The following is a 13059-nucleotide window of genomic DNA, read 5'->3' on the forward strand; positions in this document are numbered from 1 at the left end:
TGTACGCCCATGAATTCACTCAACAGCGCCTGTCTTTTTGCTCCAGAATGTTCTGACTACAAGCAGAGAGTAAACTCAATCAAAGACCTGATCAAGAAGTTGCCAAAACCTAACCACGACACAATGCAAGTCCTCTTCAAACACCTGCGCAGGTCAGATGTTCACACAATGATCCTTTATACATTCATCGCAAATTCTTGGTCTTAAAAGTCTTAATATTTTTACAGTACTTTTTTCAATGACTTAAAAAAAGAAAGCAATGCAACCAGATGTTCATGGAAAAAGTCACAGCATTAGTAAGAAATTAATGACGAATTCTTTATAAAAATGCTTTAAAGAAGTAATCAAATAAATACAATAAAATACAGTTTGAGTATTTTTGAAAAAATATATACTGTAGTTTTTTTTGGTTTTTGTTTTTTACCAGTAAAATCCCCATTTTTATAGAAGCTAATATAACTGTTGATGAGCAAGAATCTTTTTTACTGTAAATAGCACTATATATTTAAAAAAAAAAAACAAATGCAGCTTATCCTTAATTTGGAAAATGCTATACTATTTTAGTTAAAGGTTTAATTTGGGTTGCACCGACGTTGGAAGCTTGTTGTTTTGTTGAACAACTTTTAAGGTACGTTTGTATGCTAGGTGGTATACACACTGGTAATGTACGAACATGTGTTTCTAGTTTTCCTATTATTAATAATATATAAATATATTCATAATATATATAAAAATAATAATGTTACTAAACTCTTTTAATGTAAGTCCTTTTTGTCGGTAAATTACGGTCCCCGCCCCCACATGACAATTATTATACGGTTTACATGTTTAACGAATTGGTGCCTCATTACGGAAAGCCGTTGGAGCATTTGTTTGATATCCTTGATATCCAGATTAAGGTCCAGGAACTAGTACGCTCTTTGTCCTCACTAGTAAGACAATTCATCGCACCAGTAGAACTGTGTCTCACTAGTTAGGACAACTGTTTTTTTTTTTTCTATGACTACGGCAATTTTTGGCTTACCAGTGTGCAATTGAGCCTTACTCATAAACTACTGTGCTTCACTAGTAACACTATTAGGCCCATCTAGTAGGCATGTGTCACGCACTTGTAGTCTCATGGACCCTATTTGTAGCACCAAATGCACACTAGTAGTTTTGCCACACTCGTAACATGTAGTTGTCCTCATATATGACAGCCATTCTACTAGTGCGCAGAAATGTCATACAGCAGTGGAAAAAAGTTAGTAGTGACACAGTTGTTCTACTAGTACATCCTAGTTGCTCTACGAGTGTGCTTAATTGGCCTACTAGTGAGGACGAGTGTACTAGTACATGGAGCATTTATGTATGTATGTACTAACGACTTTCCATTGCCCTGCACGTCACATTGTACGTGTATTCCTTAAAAAAAGAAATGTAATACAGATGTTTTTTTTAATCCTCGCTTTTATTTCAATAGCAGCTTCCTCTACAATGTTGACCTCAATTAAACGTATTTGCATCATTAGGTGTTTGACTGTAACAAATATCCTCCTGATGGGGAGAAGAAAGCGCGATTGATTAAATTATAACGTAATGCGTTAGTTCAAAGTATGTTTCAAGTGAATAGTAGGTTTTCCGCGTGAAAGAGGTTCCACATAAGCTGTTTTTTTTCTTTTCTTTTTTCTACCCACCAGCATCAACATCGTATGTTCTCAGTGACATTTGCCTAGCCTTCCCATTTGCATTTATATGGCACTGCATTTGCTGTAATTTAGTACCTATGAAGTGGCAAAATTTACAGCGTGACATTCAGTGTATGGAGGACTACGTTATATCAAGCGGGCGGATTTGATCTTATTTTCTCTCCCCCATAAATATGTGATTGTTTTGTGCATCTACACGGAAGGATGTAGCTTCTATTTAAAACTACTATTATTGCGCTCCTTCAGCCCGAAGCGTCAGCAGGCTTGTCTTCGCGCTCAATCTTGAGCCTTGCAGATGTGTGTTGAGACTGTAGGAGTGCTTGTAATCTTGTTTTTGTAGATGAAACCCTGAAGCTGAATCCGTAGGTAAATTAAACCCTCACCTAAAGCCGTTTATAACACATCTCCCTCCCTCCCACACAGGGTGATAGACCACGGCGAAGCCAACCGCATGACCACGCAGAGCGTGGCCATTGTTTTCGGACCCACGCTCCTCCGGCCCGAGACGGAGACGGGCAACATCGCGGTCCACATGGTCTACCAGAACCAGATAGTGGAGCTCATATTGCTCGAGTATGAAAGCATCTTTGGCAGGTAGACAGAAAGGGGCTCCACACTTTTTGCCCTTTTAATTTTTTTGTTGCTGTTTTTGACTGAACTCAGTGTTGCTGTGGACCTGACAGCTGGAAAATCCAACAACTCATTGACATGAACGTTTACACAAGCATGACAAGGCATTGCACTTACCAGTTGTGGAGGTGAATAGAATTTCAAGGGCAACAGCTCCCTCACCTTTCCGTTCCGCTGCGGTTCCTTTGCAGACGGACAACCTCTCTTATGATTTGGTGAATTTGGAGTATTCAGGTTTTTTGTTTTGTTTTTGGTGCCGCAGTCACTGAATCCTGTAAAACCTCCTTGTGTAGGGGAGCGTTTATGGATGCTGCTCCGGTGGCGTTGAAAGGCAGACGCAAACCTCGTGATGTTGCCTGAACTGTGTTGGTCTTCTGTGTCGTGGCGCTTCGTCTGTGACGCCGGTAATGCCATAATCAGTGTTGTTGATAGGCTGATGTTTTTTTGTTGTTGTTGTTTCTGTTTTTTTGCACTTGGCTGAACTGGAGCAGTGTTTCACATTGTGCCCCCATTAAACCTCACCCTCACCCTTTAAGTGTTAACCCGATGGAGGAATCAAAAACAGTGTTTGTTCATGGCAGTGAATTAAAACCTGCACAGCAGCATCTTTCGTCTTGCCACTTTGTACAGAAATGTCGTGTCAGCGTGCTTCGGTGACGTCTGCGCGGTATGTGCTCTTTTGAACTCAAATGTGTGTCAGTTTGGTTTGTCCTGTGGCAGGATGCATTGCCGAGGTCCTGCGGTCGCTTTTAAAACCACAGTGAGTTGTGCGATGTTGTGTTGTGTTCTGCGGTGATAAGCCTCCGCTCAGCTAATGTTGAAGTATTCCGGGGGGCGGGGGGTGTTGGTTGGATGCGTTACCAAGAGTGCTTCATGGCCTGTATGGAAGCCTTTTAAGATATTTCAGAGCTCATTGACTCTGACGGAAGCTAGTTGTTACAAAGGGTTCTAGTGACTGACGTTTGTGTGTGTTTAGCTGATTTTCCAGGTTGTACATTTGAATTAAAAGATGGCAAAATGCAGATTGTGGAAAAAAAGAGGAAAAAAAAAAAAAAGAGACTGCTCCTGTTCCTGCAGTGTTTACCGTGTGATCAGCTGCACATTTGAATGTAATTTTTCAGGCTAACTGCTGTTTGTGAAATTGCTCTGTCTAATAAAAAAAGACAAACAAAATGCAGAGGCTCCCGCGCATTTCCTGTCTCCGTGATAAAAGCGTGGCGTGGATGGAAACCATAAATGTAAAAGACACAAAGGTGAGTTTGCCGTTCGACTTCAATCAACTCTAAAGCTACACTCGCCTCTCTGCCTTAATTACATAATTGAATTAATGTACTCAACACTAATATCTTGGTTATCGAGTGGAGTGATTAAGGTTTCTTGTCGCAATCAATTATTTTCCTACCTGTTAATTATGAAAAGCACTTAAGTATATTTCTCTATATTTCTGAAATGTATGGCAACCTCTGCCACTCTGCTTCCATTAATCTCCGCGCTTCCATTTTTTGTCATTACTCCGCAGGTCATACGTGGCTGCCGACCTGAAGGCTGCGGATTAATTGATGTCTAATTAGGTAATTGCCAGTGTGCCAGCTTTGATTAAGAAGCACGCGGCTGTGGAGTGCTGAGCAAAGCTGCTTGCTCTTCGGCCCTTGGAGAAAAACTGCATTTAGCTTTACATATGTATTGTCTTTGCAGGGTGTATTGATCACTGGCTGCCTTGTATATACAGTATATTTTCAAAAGATCCAGAAACAATAGATTTTTTTTTTTAATCAGTTTGCATTGCATTAATTATTTGTACGTTCGTCGTCGAAGAATAATCTCCTTTCTATTTTTTGATTGGCTCTTTCAGACAATGTGTAGCAACAGTGAGGAAGAAGCGCCAATACACATCGCACAAAGGCAAGAGAAGTACGGTCCCTCTGCTTCAAAAAGCTGCCGTAACTGCCTAAGATAAATATAGAGATACCATGAAGCGGAACCATTATCCGTCACAGAGCGCTGATACAGTCTTGCTTCGTATTTATTGCCTACTTAATGGACTTGATTGCATTACTGAAGGTAAGAAAGGGAAAGAAATCCACTGCCAGCTCGGAGGTACTCTCAACTACCTCGCAATTACCTTATGTAAATCCTGTCCTGGAATGTTGATCCACTGCTATTTAAAATGCATTGGATTTCCATGGAAAATGATCCACTCCCGCCGCCTGAAGCTCATTAAAAACAACGAGGAGCCGGCCTGACATTTGGAATACTTACTTGTGGCGGCATGCGTGCGAGAACGCAACCCACACGGTAGTTTGCCATGCAATCGAGCCTGATGAGAGCATTGGGGGGGGGGGGGGGGGAAATATGGCTGCGACGCTCCAGTCGATAAAGTTACATGGGCGGCAGGAATAACCAGTGTTGCCACAGTTACCTTGAAAAAGTAACTTAGTTACTTTAACTGATTACTTGATTTCAAAAGTAACTAAGTGGCAAGCAACTTTTTAGTTACTTTCATCAGCTGCCAAGTATACATCACGTAACCACAGTACAAAAAGAGCATTCGCGTAACTGTACACGTTACTTGTAGACCACACAGGTTACAGAATGATGTCATCAACATGAACCAATAACTTTGAATATTCGTGTAGTTGAAGCCACATTAAATGAGCTACATTAGTGCAAACTTGACATGCCAAATATAGTAAGTACCTAAACATGTAAACAAGCACACCATTCTCAAGTGCAATTCTTTAAAGACTCTAAACTGATAAATTTGTAGCAGCCCTGCATATTGTTGGAGTTTTGTGGTTTCCAATTGTGCGTGTGTGTGTGTGTGCACGCGCGCGCACGTAAATGTGAAAGTGAGTGTTGGTTTGATGTTAGGCTTGGGGGGGGGGGGGACAGATAGGACTGCACTTAAAGTTGTTTTTAAAAGCATCACTGCGGCCAACAGCGCTCGTTTTATTTGCACGATGGAGTTGTTGGTAGCTTTTTTCTGATTTCTTCCCCCAACAACACACACCTTTGTTCCCACCATCGTAATTTTGATGCAAAAGAGGGAAAAAACTTTTTTTCTTCCTGGTGACAAGTTTACACAGCAGTTTAATTAGCAGTGCTACGGGTGATTGACGGGGGGCAAAGCACACACTTACGTTTCTATGGGTACTCCGGCTTCTTCCCAGGTTCCAAAAACATTCGTTAGGAACTTTGAAGGCTAAATATGTCCATACGTGTGCGTGTCAATGGTTGTTTGTCTAAATAGGAGGTACCTTATGGGTCAAAAATAACATTTACCTCTGACACCCACCATAGGAACTCTCTCACACAATAACAGAAACTCCCAGCAACCTTCACACCAAAACACACACACGCAGCGTCAATATCCTGCATCATTAAAATGTACTCCATTGATTGATGCACTTAACCTGCCCGTCTTGAGCACTGTGACGTACTGCAATACATCTGAAAGCGTTCCTGCACTTTCAAATCTTTTTTTGTTCAAGCACCTTCTCTGGGATATGCCACAGCTCTGACTCGTGCTTTAAAAGGTAGCGCCGAAGGTACCGAGCTCTTAATCGCTGCGCGGTTAAAACCTCCCGAGCATTTCGTCTCTTCACGCAGCCACTTTGCCGAGAGCCCGCCTGCAAATAAGGCAGGAGGGCCTCGGAGAAATCACAGAGTCCATTAATCTTTAATGTTCCATAATGGCATGTTCACATTACCTGCCCACACCTCGGCCTCCGCCGAGCGGACCGAGCCGGTGCTGAGATCTGGCCGGGAAACCACCGCGAGCACATGGAGCACTTCAAACACTCAAAGCCAGCTTCTCCGCGCCCAGGCTGCGGTCGCACCCATGAATTATAGAAATGATCTAATTGTTTTCTCATTTGGAAATTGTGAAGGCCCTCCTTTTCGCGTCTGCAGTCGGAACGGGTTGTGGTTTCCAACGGGGGCACGAGATTCGGCGCCGCCAACCTCCGACGCGTTTGTTGATTCTGAGGCGGGCCGTCCAGTCAAAACAGAGCCAGACCTGAAGTTTGAGGTTGAGGAGGACTTTAAAGAGCAACGGCGCTGATCGGAAGACGGAGGAAGGCACCTGTGGTTTGGACACAGAAATGCGGGATTTGGCCGACATTCGGTTTTGGCTCATCAAACATTCAGCAGTGGGTCATTCCTCCTGGAAAAGTAAAGAATAAAATATGAAAAATAGCAACAATAAGTCATACTTGTGGCCAGTAAAGTTACAGGCAAAGAGCTCTACATTCTAACCAAGTCAAGCGAAAAGAATAACATAGAAAGGTAAATATTGTGGAGGACTTAAAGGGGCCAGATCCAGTCAAATGGTGTCACGGTGACAACATTTGACAAACTAGAAGTAATGACTATATTTCAATCATTTAAACTTGTGGTCACCCCAGGGTGAACTTGGCCAAAGGTTAAAACTAAGGAGTGCAAATCACATGAACAGTTTGTATTCCAACAACTTTTCCTTCAGGAAACCATTTCAATTAATTTCATCCATTTCAAGGTCAAATGCAAACAATCGTAAAAATCTTTATAAACGGACAATAGCAGATATTGTTAAAGTGCAGTGCTATGCGGGCTCCCCCATGCGGAAAGAAATCGCTGCCTACGTACAGTTCGGTTGCGTTTAACTTTTAAATTCAATGCATTGACATTTTATGTTGTAGAACCATTTATTTTTTAATATTGCTTAGGGTACAACTTTAGTGCAATCCATTTTAATGGCATCATTATTTAAGACTTGAAAAATTCCATGTACTTTTAAATAGATTTTTATTCAAGCTGAGCAACATCTTACAGTGGCTTTCAACGGAATACGTCTGCCTCAACGCTATTTGAATGTAGATCATGGCGGTACATGGAGCGCTAAGTATCATTTGGGTGGTACTTGGTGTACAACGCTTGAGAACCACTTTCAAAGTTGTGAGCTTCCAGCAATTGCCTGCGTTAGCTGCCCTGTTGCGGCGTCTCAACTCGCACTGCGGCCGAAAAGACAGTTTTGCCTTTTTCTGCGCACTGGCTCATGTAAAACGGGGCTTCGCTCTTGTCCTCGACACCCCCCACCTCTGCCCCATTTTGTCTCATTAGCACTGTTAGCTTCAGAATGTTAACGGCGCATGTTCCCCCCGGTGCAGACTCCCTCCACCGAGGCTGTAATTAGGACTCGTCTTCAACACTGCCGCCTGATTGGAGGAAAACGGCCGAGCATAATTACACAGACCACCGCAATGCTGTCAGGCTGGGGGAGTAGGAGGTGCCCCCCAAACAAATCACACAAGAATTGAATTAAAGCATCAACCCGTGACACACGGACGTCGAGGATGAGAGTTGGGATGTGAAATCAAAGAAAGTTTTCCTTTTCCTCGCTGCAGGTAAACCTTTGAGAGGGCGGACTCAACGACTTCGCCAGCGCTCGAATAAGCTCATTGGATTTGCTCCCGTGCCAGCCTCTTACTTAATTAGCCTGCACACTTTTATGGGCATAAATCGCTTTTACATCACTGCCAACGGAGCGCGCCGCAAAGTGGGTCGATCATATATTATGTTGATCCTCCTTGGCACAGTCGAAGCCATACATTACATTTGAATTTGTCGAAGGAGCTCGAGGGCCGCTGGCATCCTTCTTCTTTGTTGTGCTGTCAGCGCTAATCTCTCCCCAGGGGTCTCGGCAGCAGCTCTCGCCTTCTCGCTCGTTGCGGCCCCCAGACTGCATGAGTAAAAGGACGCGGGGATTGAGTCGAGCCAGGAGGGCACCCACGCAGCCCTCCCCGTATCAACCTGCCTCCCACCTTCCGCTCCGGGCCTCGACTTGGAGTGTTTGTGGTAAGATCTAACGTGTTTGCTCGACCTCAACGGGATGACATGAAAAATACAGTGGAGCCCCCCAACCCCCACATAGTCGCGATTCGCCATTAACGAAACCCTTTCTCCGTTTTTATTTCTTTATTTTTTTTTACCTGTATCCTCCATTATTTGCTGAAATTCCGCTGGCCAAACGTATTACTTTGGTGCCATCCTGTGGCATTTTAGTGTCACTAAACTATGTCCAAGTGAGTTGAGGAGTTTCATTTAGACCAAGGTGGTGCTTTGCAACCATCTTCTGGCATCTTGGTGCCAGTAGACCTTTATTGAAGTGAGGTGAGGAGTTTCATAGGCTCCAGTTACTCCCAGAGTCCCCGTCACGACAAAAACCACAGTGATAAGGACAAAGCCATTGCCGCAAATAGCGAAAATTGACGCCCCCCACCTAAAATGTTTGTTTTGCCACGAGATGGCAGCAAATCAATACTTTTGTCTAAATGAAGCTCCTCAATTCACTTCAGCGTAGTTCCTTGGCACCAACATAGCGCCAAATAAATACTTTTATTTCCACCCCGACTCTCTGCCGTATTTGCACAATGGTCATCGTATCTGAACGACCAGACTGCTGGTCACCTTACATTGCTTATTTTTCCTAAACGTGTATTTCGCTCTAGTGGCTTGTTTGCTGTAGTACAAGAGTGGCTCCAACTACTGGATACAAATTCCTTGTGTCTTTTTAACATGCTGGCCAATAAAGACGATTTATCCTGGGCACAAAAACAGCAAATTGGTCAGCTGAAGTTAATTGAAGACTAAATTGTCCATATGCGTGAATATGAAATCTGGCGACGGGTCCAGGGTGTACGCCTTCTCTCGCCCGAAGTCAGCCGCAGTAACGGGGATTGATGTCGGTTTCATTTTACCAAGGCGATGTTAGGCACGTCTCCGTCCTCCACTGCCATCCCGTCGTCACCTCGTTGTGTTTCTCTGGTTCCGCTAGGGGGTAGTGAAGAACATGCGTTCACTTCCATAACTTTGTTGTAGGCTGTTCTGCTTATTTTCCTTGGATTATCCTCCCCTAGGATCCTCCTTCCTGATCAACCACCTCCACTGAGGAGCACAACAAGTAGAGCTTCTTGGCAAATGTCTTTCAAAGACACACACACACACGATTTTCTTTGCCACCTATCCTCTCCACTGGTACATTAGTGTGGAAGTCACCCAGGTGATTCATGTGCTGCCAATTGCTTTGTTCTTTCTCTTTCTTTTTTTCATGCCTCCTCACCCTCTGTCACCCAGGCTAAGCTTTGTGGGATGCGGGGGGGGGGTGGGGAGGGGGTAGCGATTAAGGCGAAGAGAGGCAGAGGAGTGGTTGACCGAGTAGACCCCAGGGTGGCGGGGGCGGCTAGCGTTCGCAGCCCCCCGGCCCCCTTGATGATGAGGTGGAGCTTAATTGATTTGTCAATGTGGAACCATCTGGCACGCAAAAATGGGCCTGCAACCTGTTCTCTTCCCAGTGGTGGATGAGGGGGTAAAAGGCGGGTCAGATTACTCAGAATATTTTCAATTTTATGGTCTTTTATTTATTTATTTATTTTTTAATTTTTTTTTTTTTACCCCCCCCCCCTTCACCCCCTGCCCAAATCACACCTTATTGAATTAAGTACGCCTTCCTCGGTCTGTGTTCTATTCAACACTGACTGTTTGGTCCCTTCAGTTGAATGATGACAAGGGTGGCAGAAGGCATGACACTGCCCGGAGGGCACGGACCCCCGGCTACGTAGGAAACACTCAAAACTCTGAGCCCCAACGCAGGGTGGGGGGGGGGGGGTGGGTTGGGTCTGTCTGGGATCAAAAGGTCACTGGTGCTAATGGGGGGAGCCCTACGGTGTGTTAATGAAAAGAGCTGCAGGAAATGGGGACAGATGGAGAAGGAAGGAACGACTGGCTGCTGCTTGCTCTGATTAGGATCGCCCTCATCTCCTTTAATCCCCCCCCCCCCCACCCCCCATTTTGCCTCTCTTCATTTCTTCTGGCCTGCAGCCTCATTTTAGCTCATTTGAAAGGTTGCGATAAGAAGCACAAATGAAAATGTCCGCGAGTTAAATGGCAACGAGAGAAAAGAACTTCTGAATTTGTGTTTTATTAGATGATGTGAGAAAGCACAGTTGTTGATCCAGACAAACGTCACGCGAACGTCTAAGGTCGAACACGCTTTATCTCAAAACACTATTTGGCCTCCAGTTTGTTTGGATTTGGAAAGAAGTTTTTGCCATGGGAAATAATGGGGGGCTGTCTGTCAAACTATAATACAGAAAATTGACTTTTTAATTATGTATCATAGATATCGTATATAACATAATGGTTATTTGTCTCTATGGGCTGTACACAAATAGCGGAGGTGGGAGTAAGTCACACATAAGCAAGTCGTAAGTCTCAAGTCTTAAAATCAAGCAAGTCGAGTCCCCACTAAATGTTCAGCAAGTCAAAGCATTACTTTGGTTAAGCAAGTCATCAGTCAAGTATTTTTATTTTTTTTCTCTCCAAGGAGTTGAAACTTATGACATACACGCACATGTGACTACAGTGGCGAAAAATCTGAAATCACTTATCTTGATTTTTGTATTGATTTTTTTTATTTTTTAAAAATTATTATTATTGTTATTATTTTATTGCAAAGGCCTGACATTTGAACCGGAGTGTGCGGACTTTTCATTTGCTTGATTTCTGAAAAAGCCGTTCTGCACTCCCGCCCTACAGTTTCGTAACCGTGGGGCTAATTTACATAATGAAGGCGACCCCCCCCCCACACACACACACACACACACACACCCAGCTCTGCCCCCGTTGTCATGGTGACGAAAGCCATACTCTGCCTTGACGTGAGACAGAACAGCCCTCCCTAAACAGCATGACTCGAATCAAATTGTGACAAGTGTGTGCTGTTCAGACACCTTTTATTATAACAACCGGGAACCGTTTTAAATGGTAAAAGAAAAATCGCATCATAATCTCCTTTCAAACCTGTAAGTCCACAGGCAATTAATTACTTGAAGTAACATTTTAACGTTCTTAACACAGACAAGTACAAAATAAGGGAACTCTTTAAACCCTCAAGCATTACAAACGTTTTAGCGGACGCCGCAGTCAAACTGTCAGCGGAAGAAGTGAGACGAGTTGATTTTGGCATCCCTGGAGCAAGTTGATGATGACTTCATTTAAGGTTTAAGAATGTTCACGATGTGGTGCGTCACTGAAAATCTGATTATTTTCTGAAATAAACAAGTTGTCCAAGATGAGGGGGGAAGAACACCTGAGGCAGAAAAACACACTGTCAACCCAACTTGATGTGCTTTGGAAATATTTGTTTTGATTTACAACCCACTGAGGAGTTGGTCTTGTTTGTTCTTTAAAGGCGTTTTGGTGTCATTGCAAAGAGAGCTAAGACAGTGGCTAACAAATGCTGGTGTTTCCGTCAACAATTTATGATGCACATTAAAAAGAGTTAGTTGGAAAAAGTGGAGTTTGAGCTGTTATTTTCTTCTCCTGAAGCACGTTCAAGCAACACTATTCTTATTAGCCGTTGTGAATTTCGAAAACAGTAACATTTATAAACCTTTAAAGGAGACATTAAAGCCACAACTCCCTGGATTATTGTAAGGACCGCTTTCGTTACCATCATGACAAGGAGGGGAGCCACTTGTTGTCGAGGGGGGGGGGGGGGGGCGGGAGGGAGGGATGGGGACTGCGCAAACTGCAAAGTTCACACAAGCCCCCACAAAGATAGCATTGATTTGATTCTCACTATGGAGTCAACTTTTCTTTTTTTACACAAGGAGTCGTTTTGCACCTCTCATGGTTTGTCGTACTTGTCCATTTTGACATTTAAATCCAAAACCTAGCTTTGTTCAACTCGTAATAGGTTAATTGTGGAAGCAGGCTGAAGAGCAATAAATAGCCAGAAAGGGGAGTTGCAGCGAGATACCGTACACCGACAATTCCCAGCAGAGTCGGACAAAGGCCGAGGTTGGAGGTGGACACACGGGGGGAGGAGTCAAATGTCAAGCGCAGCGCGACAGTAAGTAGACATGCTCAGATAAACGGAGGAGGTGGATGATTTAACCCAAAGGCGAGCGGACTGAAAACCGCTTCATCTGCTGACTCAGAAGCTTGAATCCCATCTGGGGGTTTGGTGCACGACCGTTGCTCGCATCTCCCGTCGGTGCGCAGTACTTCCCGTCCACAGGGACGACGGCGGGCCCGCGGCATCGACTCGAATCGCTCACCCGACGATGTGTAATAATTCAAAGGTTTGACCTTGTAAACTATTAGTCACCAATGTTTGAACACGATACTCTTTCTGGCCCCTTTCAGTTTGTAGGGTTGCAATCAAAGGGTGGGGGAAGCGCTCTGAATGTTCTGAACTCCCGTTTCTATGCCAATGTTGTGTTGAGCAGAATGATCGAGGTTTTGTCGTTCTTCTTCAGGTGACAAAGAAGTTGAGCGCCACTGCTGACGAACGCACTCCATTAAATCGACAACCGTTTTCAAACTATTGTCACAATTATCAAAAGATCACTGAATCATCAATTTTGTTTTTGTTTTTGGTGCTCATTCCATTTGTCAGAAAAAGTTAGGGGAATCGGGAAATAGGGTGACATTTCAGGACGTTCAACTTAAAATGCATTTTACGGGTGAACTTCTCTAAACTTTGGAATCCTCGAGAACAACTGTTCTTCGTTGCCGTACTTTTTGCACGACTTGCTGTTCTCGAAAAAGGAGCTGGATTCACAACAGGTGTTTGACGCGTAAAAATTGCCAAGGACGTCCACTTTCATACCCCTTTCTGTGAATTTTCCACTCTCTCTATCTCAAACTAGCACATTGTCTGCACTGGAAAACATTGGACCTCAAAACAAGTGACATT

General features: G+C 43.8%; 1 protein-coding gene across 9 annotated transcripts in view; it reads left to right on the forward strand.

The window, feature by feature from the left end:
* arhgap12b (Rho GTPase activating protein 12b) overlaps nt 1–3404 on the forward strand; it is a 45240-nt gene extending 41836 nt beyond the window's left edge. For all 9 annotated transcript variants that reach the window (XM_061666382.1, XM_061666387.1, XM_061666383.1 and 6 more), the window contains 2 exons: nt 47–152; nt 2112–3404. In XM_061666382.1, the coding sequence (XP_061522366.1) occupies nt 47–152; nt 2112–2286 (281 nt within the window). In that variant the 3' untranslated portion in view covers nt 2287–3404. The remainder of the gene's footprint in view (nt 1–46; nt 153–2111) is intronic.
* Nucleotides 3405–13059: the final 9655 nt, after the last annotated feature.

Source organism: Phycodurus eques, chromosome 21 (assembly GCF_024500275.1).
Source record: "Phycodurus eques isolate BA_2022a chromosome 21, UOR_Pequ_1.1, whole genome shotgun sequence".
NCBI lineage: Eukaryota > Metazoa > Chordata > Actinopteri > Syngnathiformes > Syngnathidae > Phycodurus > Phycodurus eques.